Source organism: Hippichthys cyanospilos, chromosome 18, assembly GCF_059441005.1.
Source record: "Hippichthys cyanospilos isolate Australia breed blue-spotted pipefish chromosome 18, RoL_Hcya_1.0, whole genome shotgun sequence".
Lineage (NCBI taxonomy): Eukaryota > Metazoa > Chordata > Actinopteri > Syngnathiformes > Syngnathidae > Hippichthys > Hippichthys cyanospilos.
Genome location: NC_142386.1, coordinates 15,542,848 through 15,558,138, shown reverse-complemented (window position 1 = coordinate 15,558,138; position 15,291 = coordinate 15,542,848). Strand labels below are relative to the sequence as shown.

General features: G+C 43.1%; 1 protein-coding gene across 7 annotated transcripts in view; it reads right to left on the bottom strand.

The window, feature by feature from the left end:
* The window catches only part of LOC148409142 (serine/threonine-protein kinase TAO1-like), an 85,961-nt gene that overhangs the window by 25,499 nt on the left and 45,171 nt on the right, over nt 1-15,291 (bottom strand). For 5 of the 7 annotated variants that reach the window (XM_088441508.1, XM_088441513.1, XM_088441507.1 and 2 more), the window contains 7 exons: nt 13,304-13,405; nt 13,105-13,150; nt 11,236-11,332; nt 11,047-11,160; nt 10,157-10,248; nt 9,970-10,063; nt 6,738-6,819 (listed from right to left, as the gene is read on the bottom strand). In XM_088441508.1, coding sequence (XP_088297634.1) covers nt 6,738-6,819; nt 9,970-10,063; nt 10,157-10,248; nt 11,047-11,160; nt 11,236-11,332; nt 13,105-13,150; nt 13,304-13,405 — 627 coding nt within the window. Of the gene's footprint in view, nt 1-6,737; nt 6,820-9,969; nt 10,064-10,156; nt 10,249-11,046; nt 11,161-11,235; nt 11,333-12,923; nt 13,047-13,104; nt 13,151-13,303; nt 13,406-13,880; nt 14,515-15,291 lie in introns of those variants that run through there. The other 2 variants (XM_088441512.1, XM_088441514.1) reach the window with 2 other exon arrangements.

The following is a 15,291-nucleotide window of genomic DNA, read 5'->3' as shown; positions in this document are numbered from 1 at the left end:
TTGCTGTAATGGGACATTGTAAATGGCTCTCCTATTTAATTTTTTTTTTTTTTAGTTCAAACATATTGATGCATTTCAAATTTTTCTCGTTACAGACAGAAAACACTTAGCACAGTAAATATTTGTGTACATCAATATTCCTGTCTTTCTTTCTTTACTAATGTTGATACAATGTTACATAAAGGTGTAATTGTCACGTTCTGCCTCGGTTTTCTTCTGTTGTGGGTTAGTTGTAGAGCTTTCTGGTTTATTTAGCCTTTCAGTTGGATTCAAATTTTTGATAACATCCCCTCCTGGCTTCCTTGCACTCTTGGTCCATCCTCCTGCACATCCGCACTCCACTCGCCATACCCGATCACGACAGTAATCATGACAATAATCTAGTCAAATTATATTTGTCAGAGAGCCAAATGTTTGTACAGTAAATCCTCGCTGTATCGCTTTTCATTTTTCACGAGTTCGCTGCTTCATGGATTTTTTACAGTGTGGATAATTTTTACAGCGCATTGTGCTCTCAATCCTGATTGGCTCAAGGGCTTTACTGTTGTCTTGAAATAAAATATTGACGCTGCACTGTGTTGGTTTTTCACTTGTCAATTTATTACAAAAGGCAAGAGGATCCAAACGCTTGCTTTCCTCTCTCCTGTGTCTCTCCTGTAACTGCCGTGTGAGAACGTGCTATTAAGCACATTGATTGACAGCTTGGTCTCTGGGAGCCGATCACGTGACTCGTAGGCATACCGAGAGCAAACGCTCACACTATGTAGACCCATACAGCAACGGAGAAATGCGCAGCTTTGGAAATCTGACTTTTACCTAGATTTCTTTTGTAATAAATTGAAATGTCAAGTGTATTGTTATGATACAACAACCCATAACAATGTTTTTCTCTGGAAGAAAGACTCCTGCGCCTTCAATAGAAACAGACACTAAAGCAGAGCAGAGTCAGGACAAAGAGGCACAGCTGGGACTGTGAAATACGCAAGTGACAATGTTTCCAACTTTGTATTACTATATTAAAATGATTGTTTTAAACAAACTTGGAGCTTTAAAACAGGTTTTGATTTTTGGTTTTATTCTATAGTTTAGTATTGCATTGTAAAATAATTAAAAATAAAATAATATTAAAGCTGGCTACTTCACGGATTTCACTTTGCGCATGTTATTTTGGGAACGTAACCCCCGCAATAAACGAGGGATTACTGTATTTCAAACTAGCCTTGTTGTGGCAAACTACCAGTGGTGGGCCGTCAGGGCCGGCAACACCTTCTCTGCTGGTATAATATAACCTGACACGATCATAACTATAATAATCTATAATAATTATATCTACAATAAAAGTCAATCTCTTTTTAAAATTTTACTATATATATATATATATATATATATATATATATATATATATATATATATATATATATATATATATATATATATATATATATATATATAAAATTCTCCATTTTCTTTTTTTTGTGTCATATATCCATATGTATACTCCTACAAGTGCTGCCTGTAGAGTTTTTAGCCAATTAGAATTCAGCTAAAGTGTATCACTAGGCAGACTTCATGTCTGCTTAGCTGGGAGGCGCTTAGGCGTTAGCTTGAACAGTATGAAGGCTTTTGTTCAGTTTTCAATGACGTATTATGTATGGCCCCATACTTGTGTTAGACAGCTGCAATAGCCAATTGAGTCAAAAGATCGCCATCTAGAGGCCTCACGCAGAACGTGACGTACCAGGCAGGAAGGCCGTGCTATATTGGTCTACCATGTTTAACGGTGGAAGTGGTTAAATAAAGTTATTATAAAAAAATTATATATATAAATATATATATATATATATATATATATATATATATATATATATATATATATATATATATATATATATATATATATATTGCTCAACCAGCTAATGTTAGCATTAGCGTACATCGAAGTCAGCTTTGCAGACCTTTTTTTTTTTTTTAACCCACAGACCGGCGCGACCTTAAGCATTGGCATCTATGTCAATAAAAAATGATTTATTATTGGAAATGAAACGCAAAGACAAACTCGACAAGCATTAAAGTCATTAAAGTCTTTCTGAGGGAAAAAAAGAATTGATTTTATACCGAAATAACTTCGGGACAGCCGTTTGAACATGGTCTACATCCGGTTAAAAAAGCAAAATTGCGTTCTCCTTTGCTGATTAATTGAATGAAGCCAAATGCGAGTGCAAGCTTCTGCTCGTCTGTGCTATTGCCATCGAGACAAAAGGAGCAAACGCTTTCTTCCTGTTAAATGGCACTAACGTGTGTACAAACAGATACAGTATTATTGTCTGAGTCTCGATTCAATTAATTCATTTCTAAGTTAAAACGAACGTTGTATGTACGTACTCGCCCATTGTAAATGAAGCATGTGTAAAATATTTAGTATGTATTGTGTCTTCATTTATTCACATTTGTTGTCTATTTTTGAATTAATGTGTTAGCGCATTTTATTGACGTGTGCGCGAGAGGAGGGTGAGTGCTCGGCTCGCGCTGAAAGAAAAATAAAAGAGAGAAGATTTGACCACACGCTGTTTTGGCACGGCATTCGCGGCTTCACAGTGAACGGGACCCGTGTAGAGTCGCCTTCGGAGACCCGAGAACCCCTCCTTAAGCCTTATGGAATGAAGTGTTATCCAAGCAAACTTTCCACAAACGACCGAGTTGGTAATCTCCGCGCATGCGTAGTTTGATTTCCCAAGGAATGGTAGGAATGTGTGACGCAACGCGGTGCATGGAGGCGGATCGGAAACACTAAGCAGTGGGCGGGGGTGTGCTTCCGTCGTTGCGGAACGGAGCGGAACGCGGCAGATGAGGTAGAATCGCCCTGTTAGTCCGCCAGATTTGTTTTAATCTTGCCGAAAAAAGGAACCTTAATCGAGATTTAAAAAAAAAAAATCTTTGTTACATCTTTGTTTACATAAATGCTGGTTGCCATGAGCTGTGACCTGTCAAGTCGTCACCTCCGAAAGGAACAAATGGTATTCCCTGACACAACATTCCACCAAGAACAAAAGGCCAGTTGTGGCCATCAAGAGAAGATATCAGTCAGAGTTTATTGTGCTCAGACTTCCTTCCTCTTCCAAAGAACAAAGACCTTTGAAGACACCATCCCCACGCACACACCCACACGCACACACACACACACACACACACACACACACACACACACACACACACATACACCTGCATTCCACAGTGGGACTGCATGCCACAAAAGGGTATAAAAACTGAATGTGGAAGGTGAAAGGTTGCCATTTTCTTCTCGGACCTGTGCAGGACTGGCCCGAGGCCTCGTGTACTTTCCCACTCTGTCTGGATTAAATCAATTGTTTCATATGTTGTGGTATGGGTGATCTTTCAACAAAAACAAACACGCTAGGAACAAGTTTGATGCGAGAAGTTTTTCTAGGTCTTATATTATTAATATTATACGATGAATATTTTATTAATAGTGATGTACTTGTTTTATTTTTGACAGTATTAAAAAACAATAATAAATCAATTAAATAAATTAAGTTGTTTTTTAAAGTTATATAAATGTATACCATGATTTTATTGGTCCGGCCCATTTAAGAACAGATTTTCCTTCATGCGGCCCACAAGCTTAAATGAGTTTGACCCCTGCTCTGGATGGTGCAGTTGTTCTCAAATGGTCTACCTTCTAGAGGAAAACCATTTTTGCCAATCATCAGTTGTGGGACAAATTTTTAAACCATTCAAATTTATATCACTGAAAAATTGGACAGTTGGACTTTGTTTGTCCTTACAAAGTTTCTGGGATCCATTTATTTTTTTCAACCCTTCCTTATAAAAAGCTTTCTTAATAAAAATAAAAATAAATCGCAAATTGTTGCGTCGCTATGCCCGAAAGCGAGGCGTTTTGTCGCGGGGTCAAAAGGATCATTTTTGTGAAGTCACTTTTTGCCAAGCGAAGGGTGCGGAGCGAGCTTGCTGTACACTTTACTGTGGATCCGGAAAGGAGAGCATTGCTGAAAACCTTCACTTTTCTGGGGTGTAGCAGAGCCAATATTTTCTCCGGCAGCACCTTTATTCTTTTTTTTTTAAATTCTGCACGTCCCTCGCTTTGCGTCAATATTCGTCTGCCAAAAAAAAAATGTTTCAATGTCGCAATCAAGTGGCTGATACCGTGCTAAATACTGAGCTGTTAATGCTGCACTATCATTATCTTGGCACAGTAACTACGGTTCGCCAGCTATTAAAAGAGAAAGCAAATGCTGCACATACCAGCTGTCCCAAGTTCTCCTTTCCGCCATATTACAAGCCAGGTGAGTGCTCTTGCTTGGCTCCGTTTTTGTATTGAAAGCTCAGCTGGCCATGTTGGATATCTCCCAGTGACCGCAAACCGGCCGCCAAGATTCATTCCTGCCCCCTGTGTGAGACGTTGAACGTTCCCGAAGGTGATTGGCTGTCGCGCCGCGACAAAAGTGAAACATTTTTTAACTTCACGCGACAGGCAAAATAAAGCGCGGCATCTCGTGTTGCTCCATACGTGTCCATCGCGTCGCCCGACGCGTCATTGCGATGCGCTTTGACTACAATACAAAACTGTCCACTTTTACGACTCAATCGCGTTCAGTGTGAAGGCAGAATTAAAAGTTAGGAAATGCATTATTCAAATGTATATCCTCACAAGTATAGCTGTATATACAGTGTATATACATATATATATATATATATATATATATTATATATACATATACATACACACAGTGGACCCCTGTGATACATCATCCCTGGCTTACGTTTTTTTCATATTGTGATGTGGAATACTGAGTTTTTTCGTCCCCCCTTTACGATATTTTCCCGTCATGACCCTAGGGGGTTGGCTGTATTTGTGTTGTTTTGTCTCCATCTGCAGGGGTTTATAGGTAATTGCACCTATTTTCTGTTGCCGTCACATGATGCAGATGCTGGTCTGCTATTGGTCGGCCTCACTCGTTTCAAAATGGTGGAATGGTAAAGCTTTGTTCTATCGCGACTGGTTTACAAAACCGTACTTATAGTGCATTTTACCTCTTAATTCAATCTTGAAAGGGTTAGCCATGGGTCCCAAGATTGCTAGTGACGTTAAAGAGAGAAGTAAGAAGATGTTTTATAAAGAAGCGAAGCTGGAGATAATCAAGAAATACAAAGCTAGCCTAGCCTAGGCTACCCTTACTGGGGAATATGGGCATAACAAGTGCCACTCAAAGGTAAATAAATCCTTTCTATATTTTTTATTTATGATATTTTCTGATTGTATACATGTATATTATATATACCTTAGCACTTGCGATACTATTTTGGTACCATTTTTTAATATATATGACCAATTTTGATGTTCTACCTTGGGGTCTAAATGCATTAGCTATTTAACATACATACTGTAGGTTTAGATTGCCCGCCATATAGTGAATTCTCCTTACGAGCCCGACCGCGGAACGGATTAATCTCGTAACACGGGGGCCCACTGTCTGTGCATCAAATTGTACATCTATATTAAAAATTGGTGTGTATATAGATATGTATAGATATGTATATGTATTTATAGATATGTACATATATGTATATAGTAGGTATGTATATAATAGACATGAATACAATCAGAAAACGTCATAAATAAAAAAATATAGAAAGGATTTATTTACCTTTGAGTGTTGCTTGGTATGCCCATATTCCCTAATAAGGATTATCTCCAGGATCGTTTCCATATAACTCATCTTCTTACTTCTCTCTTTAACATCACTAGGAATCTTGGGACCCATGGCTAACCCTTTCAACTTTGAATTAGGCAGTAAAATGCACTATAAATACGGTTTTGTAACCACTCACAATCAAACGTAGCTTTATCGTTCTGCCATTTTGAAACAAGTGAGGCCGACCAATAGCAGACCACCATCTCCGTGAGGAGACGCAGACAGAAAAAAGCCGACAAGAATTGTAGTGACGCGTTGCAGGGATGGCAACAGAAAATAAGTGTAATTACCTAAAACGCCTGCAGATGAAGACGAAACAACACAAATACAACCAAGCTCCTAGGCTCATGACTGTTGTTTTGGGTGCAAAATCGGGAAAATATCATAAACAGGGGATGAAAAAACTCAGTATTTCACATCGAAACATGAAAATAACGTAAGTCAAGGACGTTGTAACACGGGGTTCCACTGTGTGTGTTCTGCAGTTGGGATTATAACGCGAATTCACTGAACTGACCATGACGCCGACCAATAGTGGACCAGTATCTAAGGGAGTCGTGATGCAGACCAATTGCAGACCAACATGTGAGTGATGCGTTGCAGTGCAGGCAGCTTGATGGGACCAGAAATGAAAAGCAATTACCTAAAAACGCCTGAAGACGGAGACAAAACAACAAAAATACACCCAACCCCTAGGGTCATGACACTTGTTTTTGTCGCAAAGCTGGAAAAATAACTGGACTAAAAATAACGGGACGAAAAAACGTAGCAATCCATGTCGCAAACTGAAACACCAACATAAGGCAAAGATGTTGTAGACCAGGGGTCCATGTAAGTATGTATATATATATATATATATATATATATATATATATATATATATATATATATATATATATATACACACACATACACACGTGTGCGCATGTCTGTGAGTGTGTATAAAAAGTGGATTGACATGGACATCACCGCCACAAATTATTTAAAGAAAGCTTGCAAGCTTACACCCAGCATGTCGTCCGAGTGTGGTCGATCCTGTGGAATTTTCTGAAGGCAAGAGTCGATGAAGTTGCGGAAGTAATCGGTCCTGTGAAAGCAACACAACACATGCGCTTACTTGCTACAAACTGCTGCTTAATTATTGCAAAAGGAACATTTACACACAAAAAAAAAGCCACACCTAAAATACAGGAGAATGACCTAAATTAAAGCATGGTCCATTGACCCCTGATGATTAATAAAACAAATGGATCCATGTTTCCCTTGTCTGGACACGGGTCACCGAAGCCCCCCTCTGGAGCCAGGCATGGGGGTGGGGCTCGCTGGCGAGCACCTGGTGGCCGGCCCTGCACCCATGGGGCTCGGCCGGGCTCAACCCGAAGAGGCTACATGGGTCACCCTTCCCATGGACTCACCACCTGTGGGAAGGGCCATAAGGGTCGGGTGCAGTGTGAGCTGGGCGGCATCCAGAAGCGGGAGCCTTGGCGCTCCGATCCCCGGCTACAGAAGCTAGCTCTTGGGACATGGACTATCACCTCTCTGGAAGGGAAGGAACCTGAGCTGGTGTGTGAGGCCGAGACGCTCCGACTAGATATAGTCCAACTTGCCTCCACACACAGCTTGGGCTTTGGTACCAGTCCGATCGAGAGGGATTGGACTCTTTTCCACTCTGAAGTTCCCCACGGTGAGAGGCGCAGAGCAGGGGTGGGCATACTTATTGCCCCCCAGCTCAGCGCCTGTACATTGGGGTTTACCACAGTGGACGAGAGGGTAGCCTCCCTCTGCCTTCGGGTGGGGGGGACGGGTCCTGACCATTGTGCTTATGCATCAAACAACAGTTCAGTGTACCCTCCCTTTTAGGAGTCCTTGGAGGGTGTGTTGCAGAGAACTCCCTCCGGGGACTCCCTCATTCTGCTGGGGGACTTTGGGCTTGGGCAATGACAGTGAGACCTGGAGGGGCGTGATTGAGAGGAACGCCCCCCCCCCCCCCCCCCCCCGATCTGAACCTGAGTGGTGCTTTGTTATTGGATTTCTGTGCTCGTCATAGATTGTCCATAACGAATACCATGTTCAAACATAGGGGTGTCCATATGTGCACTTGGCACCAAGACACTCTAGGCTGCAGTTCAATGATTGACTTAGTGATCGTATCACCTGCTTTGCAGTCGCATGTTCTGGACACTCAGGTGAAGAGAGGGACGGAGCTCTCAACTGATCACACTTGGTGGTGTGTTGGCCCCGATGGTGGGGGAGGATACCGGTCAGACCTGGCAGGCCCAAACGTATCATGAGGGTCTGCTGGGAACGTCTGGCAGAGTCCCCTGTAAGAAGGAGATTAGGGGCCGTAAGGTGGTTAATGCGGCAATCCCCGAACCCACTGGTGGACACCAGCGGTAAGGGATGTCACCAAGGTGAAGGAGTCCTATCAGCCATTTTTGTCCTGTGGGACTCCAGAGGCAGCTGACAGGTACAGACTGGCCAAACAGTGTGCAGCTTTGGCGGTCGCCGAGGCAGAAACCCGAGTGTGGGAGGAGTTCGGTGAGGCTATGGAAAACAACTTCCGGACAGCTTTGAGGAAATTCTGGTCCTCCATCCGGCGTCTCAGGAGGGGAAAGCAGGCCCCTGGGATGGATGAGATCCACCCAAAGTTTCTAAAGGCTCTGGATGTTGTAGGGCTCACCTGGCTGACAAGCCTCTGCAACATTGTGTAAACATTGGGCACAGCGCCCCTGGATTGGCAGACTGGGGTGGTGGTCCCCCTTTTTAAGAAGGGGGATCGGAGAGTGTGTTTCAACTACAGGGGGTGTCACACTCCTCAGCCTCCCCGGTAAAGTCTATTCAGGACTGCTGGAGAGGAGGGTCCATCTGGAAGTCGAATCTCGAATTCGGGTGGAACAATGTGGTTTTCAATGTGGAAAAGTGGACCAGCTCTAAACGCTTGGCAGGATCTTCGAGGGTGCATGGGAGTTCACACATCCAGTCTACATCTACATGTGTTTTGTGGACATGGAGAAGGCGTTCGACTGTGTCCCCCGGGGAGTTCTGTGGGATGTGCTTCGGAAGTACGGGGTACCGGCTGCCCTGACATGGGCTGTTTGGTCCCTGTAACACCGATGTCAGAGTTTGGTCTGCATTGCCGGCAGTAAATCAAATTTGTTTTCTGTAGGGGTTGGACTCCGTCAAGGCTGCCTTCGTCATCGATTCTGTTCATTACTTTTATGGACAGAATTTCTAGGCGCAGCCGAAGCATTGAGGGAGTCTGATTTGGGAGTCTCAGCATTGCATCTCTGCTATTTGCAGATGATGTGGCGCTGTTGGCTTCTTCAGACTATGACCTCCAACTCTCGCGAGAGTGGTTCGCAGCCGAGTGTGAAGCGGCTGGGATGAAGATCAGCACCTCCAAATCTGAGACCATGGTCCTCAGTCGGAAAAGGGTGGAGTGCCCTCTCCGGGTCGGGGAGGAGGTCCTGCCCCAAGTGGATGAGCTCAAGTATCTTGGGGTCTTGTTCTCGAGTGAGGGTAGGATGAAACGTGAAATCGACAGCCCTGCTGTAGTGGTCTGTCATGGTGAAGAGAGAGCTGAGTCGAAGGGAAACGCTCTCTGTTTACCAGTCGATCTATGTTCCTGCCTCACCTATGATCACGAACTGTGAGTCGTGACCAAAAGAAAGAGATCCCAGATACAAGCGGCCGAAATGAGTTTCCTCCCCAGGGTGTCCGGGCTCTCCCCTAGAGATAGGGTGAGGAGCTCAGTTATCCGGGAGAGACCAGGTGTCGAGCCGCTGCTCCTCCGCATTGAGAGGAGCCAGTTGAGGTGGTTCGGGCATCTGGTGAGGTGTTCCGAGCATGTCCCACTGGGCGGAGGCCACGGGCACGACCCAGGACATGCTGGAGGGACTTTGTCTCTCGGCTGGCCTCTGAACGATTTGGGATCCTAAAGGCGGAGCTGGATGAAGTGGCCGGGGAAAGGGAGGTCTGGGCTTCCCTGCTGAGGTTGTTGCCCCCGCGACCTGACCCCGGATAAGCGGAAGACAATGGATGGATGGATGGATGGAGCTAAATTAGCTGCTGCTGAGTCCAAGACAAATTTCCCCAAGAAGGACAATAAAGGTATATTGTATCGTATTGTAAATTAAAGCCAGAAAAAACATTTCCTACCCTAATTTTTTTTGTATGTTTTCATTGATTTTTGCTTGCTTGTATCATGGAAATAAAATGTGTATGCATGCATGCGTACCATTCACTTGACTGCAGGGTAGGGCTCTCATTCTGCGCTATGTGGTATAAGGCACTCATGGCGTTCATGTTGAACAAGGGCGGCTTCCTCTCAGCTGCAGCAGCCACAAACAACTATGATTATTTGTATTATCATCACAGGCAGTTTTGCCTACTTGCAAAAACATGGGGAAACACAAAGCTGTTACCTAGTTCTATACAGGTGATTCCTAAAGACCAGACATCTACCTTGCCATCATACTGGCCCTCGTCCATGGCCAAGATCACCTCAGGTGCCATCCTGACACACACACACACACACAAAAAAGACACAAGAGCTACTTGTATGCTAGGAATATGGGCAGCATGGTGGAAGGCTGGTTAGCATATCGAGATCATGGGTTAGATTCTGAACTTCCTGTGTGAATTTTGCATGTTCTCTCCATGCCTACATATTTTTTTCCACAGGTACTCCATTTTTCTCCCACGTTCCCAAAAACATGGATGGTAAGTATATAGAACACTCCAAATTGCCCTTTGGTGTGCTTGTGTGGTCGGTCATCTCAGTGTAGCTTATGATTGGCTGGGAACAAGTTAAGGGTGTACCTCACCTGCTGCTCAAAGACAGCTGGGATAAGCATCGACAAGTCGACAAACCTTGTGAGGATAGGCAGCTAAGCAAATGGATGGATGCTATAAGTAGTACAAGTACTATTACATCTTATGTTGTTGTGAAGGCGTTTATTGGTAACCAATCCAACTATATACAGTATTATAGACATGTAGCTAATAAATTAGATATATAAGAACAAAAAAAGAAGATCCACATATCTACATTGTGACCTGTGTGTGGTCTAAATTGGAAGGAATTGCTTATTTGGAGTTGATGTTACCAAATTCAAATGAAAAACTCATGATTTTAAAGCATGAACTTTATCACATTACAACCTGATGCTTATAAACTCTATCATGTGAAATTGATCCCATGAAAAAAAGAAGTGTATGACATTATAAGGTGACAGTGATGTTGATTTTCTGGCGTGGTAGTCAGTGATACACTTCCATCAGAATGTTTTGCTGTTGCAAAGCTGTCACTGACCAGTATGGGGTCCCCACAAAGGAGTTGGCGGGCGAAGCGATGGAGGCAGAGCCAAAGTCAGCAAGTTTGACCTGTCCCGGCTCAGTTAGCAGGATGTTACCCGCTTTTATGTCCCTGCCAAGCAGAACAAACGTGTTAAAGTGGGCAGGTTTGGGCGCATAAACTGGTACGAGGACGGTGGGGTACCACCTGTGGATCATGTTGTGCGAGTGCAGGTAGGCCAGCCCCTGCAGTGCACCGTGGGTAATGGCGGCTATCTCCACTTCCTGCAGAGGCTTCTTGTGAACTGGAAGGCAGGTCATGAGCAATTTTACATTCTTATAATTTCTTCATTTGCTCCATTTCTGCTCAACTTGATGAAAATGATCTCATTTTTTTCAAAATATAATGTTTTAGGTGGGTTTTTTTCGGTACTGCAATTCCATGTGTGACAGTTAGACAGGTGGCACTCTGTGTCTTACTGAACTGTTGAGGTATCAGTTTGGCTTTAGTATTGGAAGATCCTCACAATCATTTTATCCTGATTGTCCCTGTTAATTGACACACCAGAGAGCAAAACCCTTTCAAATGGTTAAAAACAAATCAAATCAAATAATATAACATATTAGGCTGGAAAATTGTAAATCACTGGAAAAAAAAAAAATATCTTTCTCATACCCACAGGTAACAACATGTTTATGCCGTAAAAGTGTATCTGATTAACACAAAAAATCGAATATTCGACAAATAATCGAAGTTGTTAACGAAGTCGATTGTGTAAATTATTATTATAATTATTATTATAAATTATAAATATAATTGAGAAGCGCTGTTCCATGTAATGTAGTAACATAAAGATAGATTACATTTTTGAGTCAAATATATATATATATATATATATATATATATATATATATATATATATATATATATATATATATATATATATATATATATATATATATATATATATCTCAGTGGTTCTTAACCTTGTTGGAGGCACCGAACCCCACCAGTTTCTTATGCTCATTCACCAAACCCTTCTTTAGAAAAAATAAAATATGATTTTTTTTTTTTTTTAACTGGTGCACAAAATGAAGTGATATGCTGGCAGCGCGTTCACTCCTTTACAACTGTTTTACAACGTGTCATCACTGTGGGAAAAAGTACCAGTTACCCGCCGCCATGTCGTGAGTCCGTATGGCAATCCACCCTTTAAATCGCTGGCCGCAGGAGCTTATTTGCCTGGATCGGCGCTCGGGAGATAGCGTGCTAATTCCGGTGTGTGGTCCAGATTGAGATGGAGGTCTCACTCTGCTGCTTATCCAGCGCTCTCAAAGCAGACCGGTAGGGAGTCTCACTCAGACACATATACAGCCCTCTCTAAGCGGTCTGATAGGGAGGTCTCACTCTGCTGCATAAACCAGCGACCTCAAAGCGGACCGGTAGGAAATCTCAGAGCAGGATGCTTTCAGTGACTGTACCCACTAACTGCAGACTAGACTGAGGGGTGGACCTCTGCGGCGAAGGCTCCACCGAACCCCTGAGACCGACTCACTGAACCCCTAGGGTTCAATAGAACACAGGTTAAGAACCGCTGATATATATATATATATATATATATATATATATATATATATATATATATATATATATATATATATATATATATATATATATATGTATATATATATATATGTATATATATATATATATATATATAGAGAGAGAGAGAGAGAGAGAGAGAGAGCATCTTTGAGGTAAAGTAAACGGTTCATGAGGTCATTTGGAATGTGTATCAGAGCTTTAGCGGATAAAAAAAATTAGTCGTGATTAGTTGAGAAATCAAAATAAATAATTGCAAATTAACTGACTATTGAAATTTATAACAGACCTACTTTAGATAGCTGGAAATTATCACACTCAGTGAGCGTGGGGGCTTTTCCACACCATAACGAATCAAGTTGGATTTTCCCATAGACTTGTCCTTTACTCCAGCTTCCACCTATCGCTGTGTCGCTTGAACATACTGAAACAGTAAGGTGCTCAATTGTATTCTTGTACAACACGCAAGCTCACCTTCCAGGAGGTCCGAAGCCGAGCCCAAACAATACTCCATCACCAGCTGTGCAACACATACATACTCCAGTAAGTAAAGAAACTCCACAACATTAATTTTTCACCTTTTTCTATTTATTGATGTGTAAATCTCTGACCCATGGAGGCAGATATTTAATGTTTCATGATATTGTTGCAAAATAAACAAAGAGTGACTGACCCAGGCGGTGTGCTCGCGTAGGTAGCATCCTTTGTATTCGATGCTGTTGGGGTGTCTGATCCGACGTAGGAACTTTACTTCCTTGACGATGTCCTGCCATTTCTGGGGATAGCAACACCCACATTTATGAACTTTGGCATCATTTCAAAATCTCAAACTTGAAGTAAAAAAAAAAAAATAATAACATTGAGCACCATAACAAAACCCACGTTTGACCCACGTTATTCGTATGTTGAAAGAAATACAATCACCGCTTGCTACTTCGCACAGTTGTTGCGCCCTTGGTCTTTCGTGGATTTTTTTTTTTGGGGGGCTATACTGTATTTCGGTGACACACTGTGAGGGTTTCTTGCATGCCAGACAGACAAGGTAACTCTAATTGGACTTGCCACGGGCCCTCCTCAGACGTGGAACTACTGCAGTATACATATTTACTTAAGTCTTGCATGATTAAACCTGATTAACTGTACAATAAGTGAACGATTCCCCCTTTCCTTTGAAGTCTCGCGCAGCTGCGGTGATATTAGCAGCATCCTGGACGTTGAATTAAAGTCAGATCTATCCATAATCTACGCACCCTCTTAGCTGTCCAACATGTTTGATGATGACGCTGCAGACTGGTGCCTCTTTTTATGGGCGTTGAGTCCGATCTGTGTGCCGCATGTCCGTCCGCAGGTGGAGCAGAGGAACCCGAATGCCAGGTCGATGAATGTGGCTCTTGGATCGTGGATCTACGTTGCCGTGGTGTATTTGTGAGACTGTAGTGGCACAAGTGACCTACCAAACTGATCTGTCAAGTGCCAGAGTTTCCACCTGATGTTGATGTTGGCTTGCTTTAGTAGGTCCCTGGTGTACGTCCCATGTCCACGTCGTGAGACTTCAGTTTTTTGAATGTTGACTTGAAGGCCAAAAGATTGATAGGACCGAGAAATGGTGTTGGGGGTGTGCTGTATGGATGCTGGGCTGTGAGCTAAGACAGCGCAGTTATCAGCGTACTGAAACTCCCAGATTTGGCACTTTCTTGACTGGCCGAGCGCCTCCAAGACTACACTATCAGCCTATTCCTCCGGGATCCTGTTGAGGTTTTCATCAAGGAGCCGTCGGAGGATGTCTGTCAGCACCAATCCCGACAGGCCCTGCAGGTGGTCTCTCTCCTGTTGAGACCTGGACATGATTTTGCTCTGTTTCTTGCTTTGTCATGGCTCTTCTTAATGCAGCAACAAATGCTTTCTTTTGCAGCTTGTTGATGTTCTCTCTGGCAGCAGCTGCGAGTTCTTTGGCCGAGCTCACTGGCAATTCACTTACTGGGAGTCTCAGGAACCTGGGCCCATTTTGCCACTCTGAATCCTCATCCAACTATTGAGGGCTGGCTCCTCTTGTGATGACGTCGGCTATGTTTTGAGAGCTGGGAATCCACCACCAGTCCTGTACCTGTGTGTTGGTTTGTATTTCCCCGATCCTATTTGCAAAGAAAGTTCGGTAGCCATAGCTCTCACGCTGAATTGCACCAAGGACTCTCTGGCTGTCAACGAAATGGTACAACCCCTTGACTTGGATTCAGCTGTGCAGGCTGAAGTACTTTTTCAGGCGTGAAGCGAACACTGCTCCGCATATTTCTGCGTTGACAGCGTCACGTCCTTGGTCCAAAGGAGTCAGTTTGCCTTTGGATTCCATTAGCCTGATGATCGGGCATTTGTCTGAATCCCACCTTAAGTACATCACTGCTCCATATGCATGCTCACTTCTGTCCGAGTAGGTGATTGCCATGGGTCCATCTAAGAAGTGTGATGGTGTCAGTGCTCCGGTAAACTTAACTTTGCTAAGCTGGGCATATTATTCAAATAGCTTCACTGCATCCTCCCTCAGGTCATCGGAGAGTGCTGCGTACCAGGTGTCTTTTACTGAGCAGTTTCTGCTCTTTGTTTCTTGGAATGCTCTACATACTAGAATGGCACCCTTCTGTTTGGCAGGAGTCACCAAGCCAACTG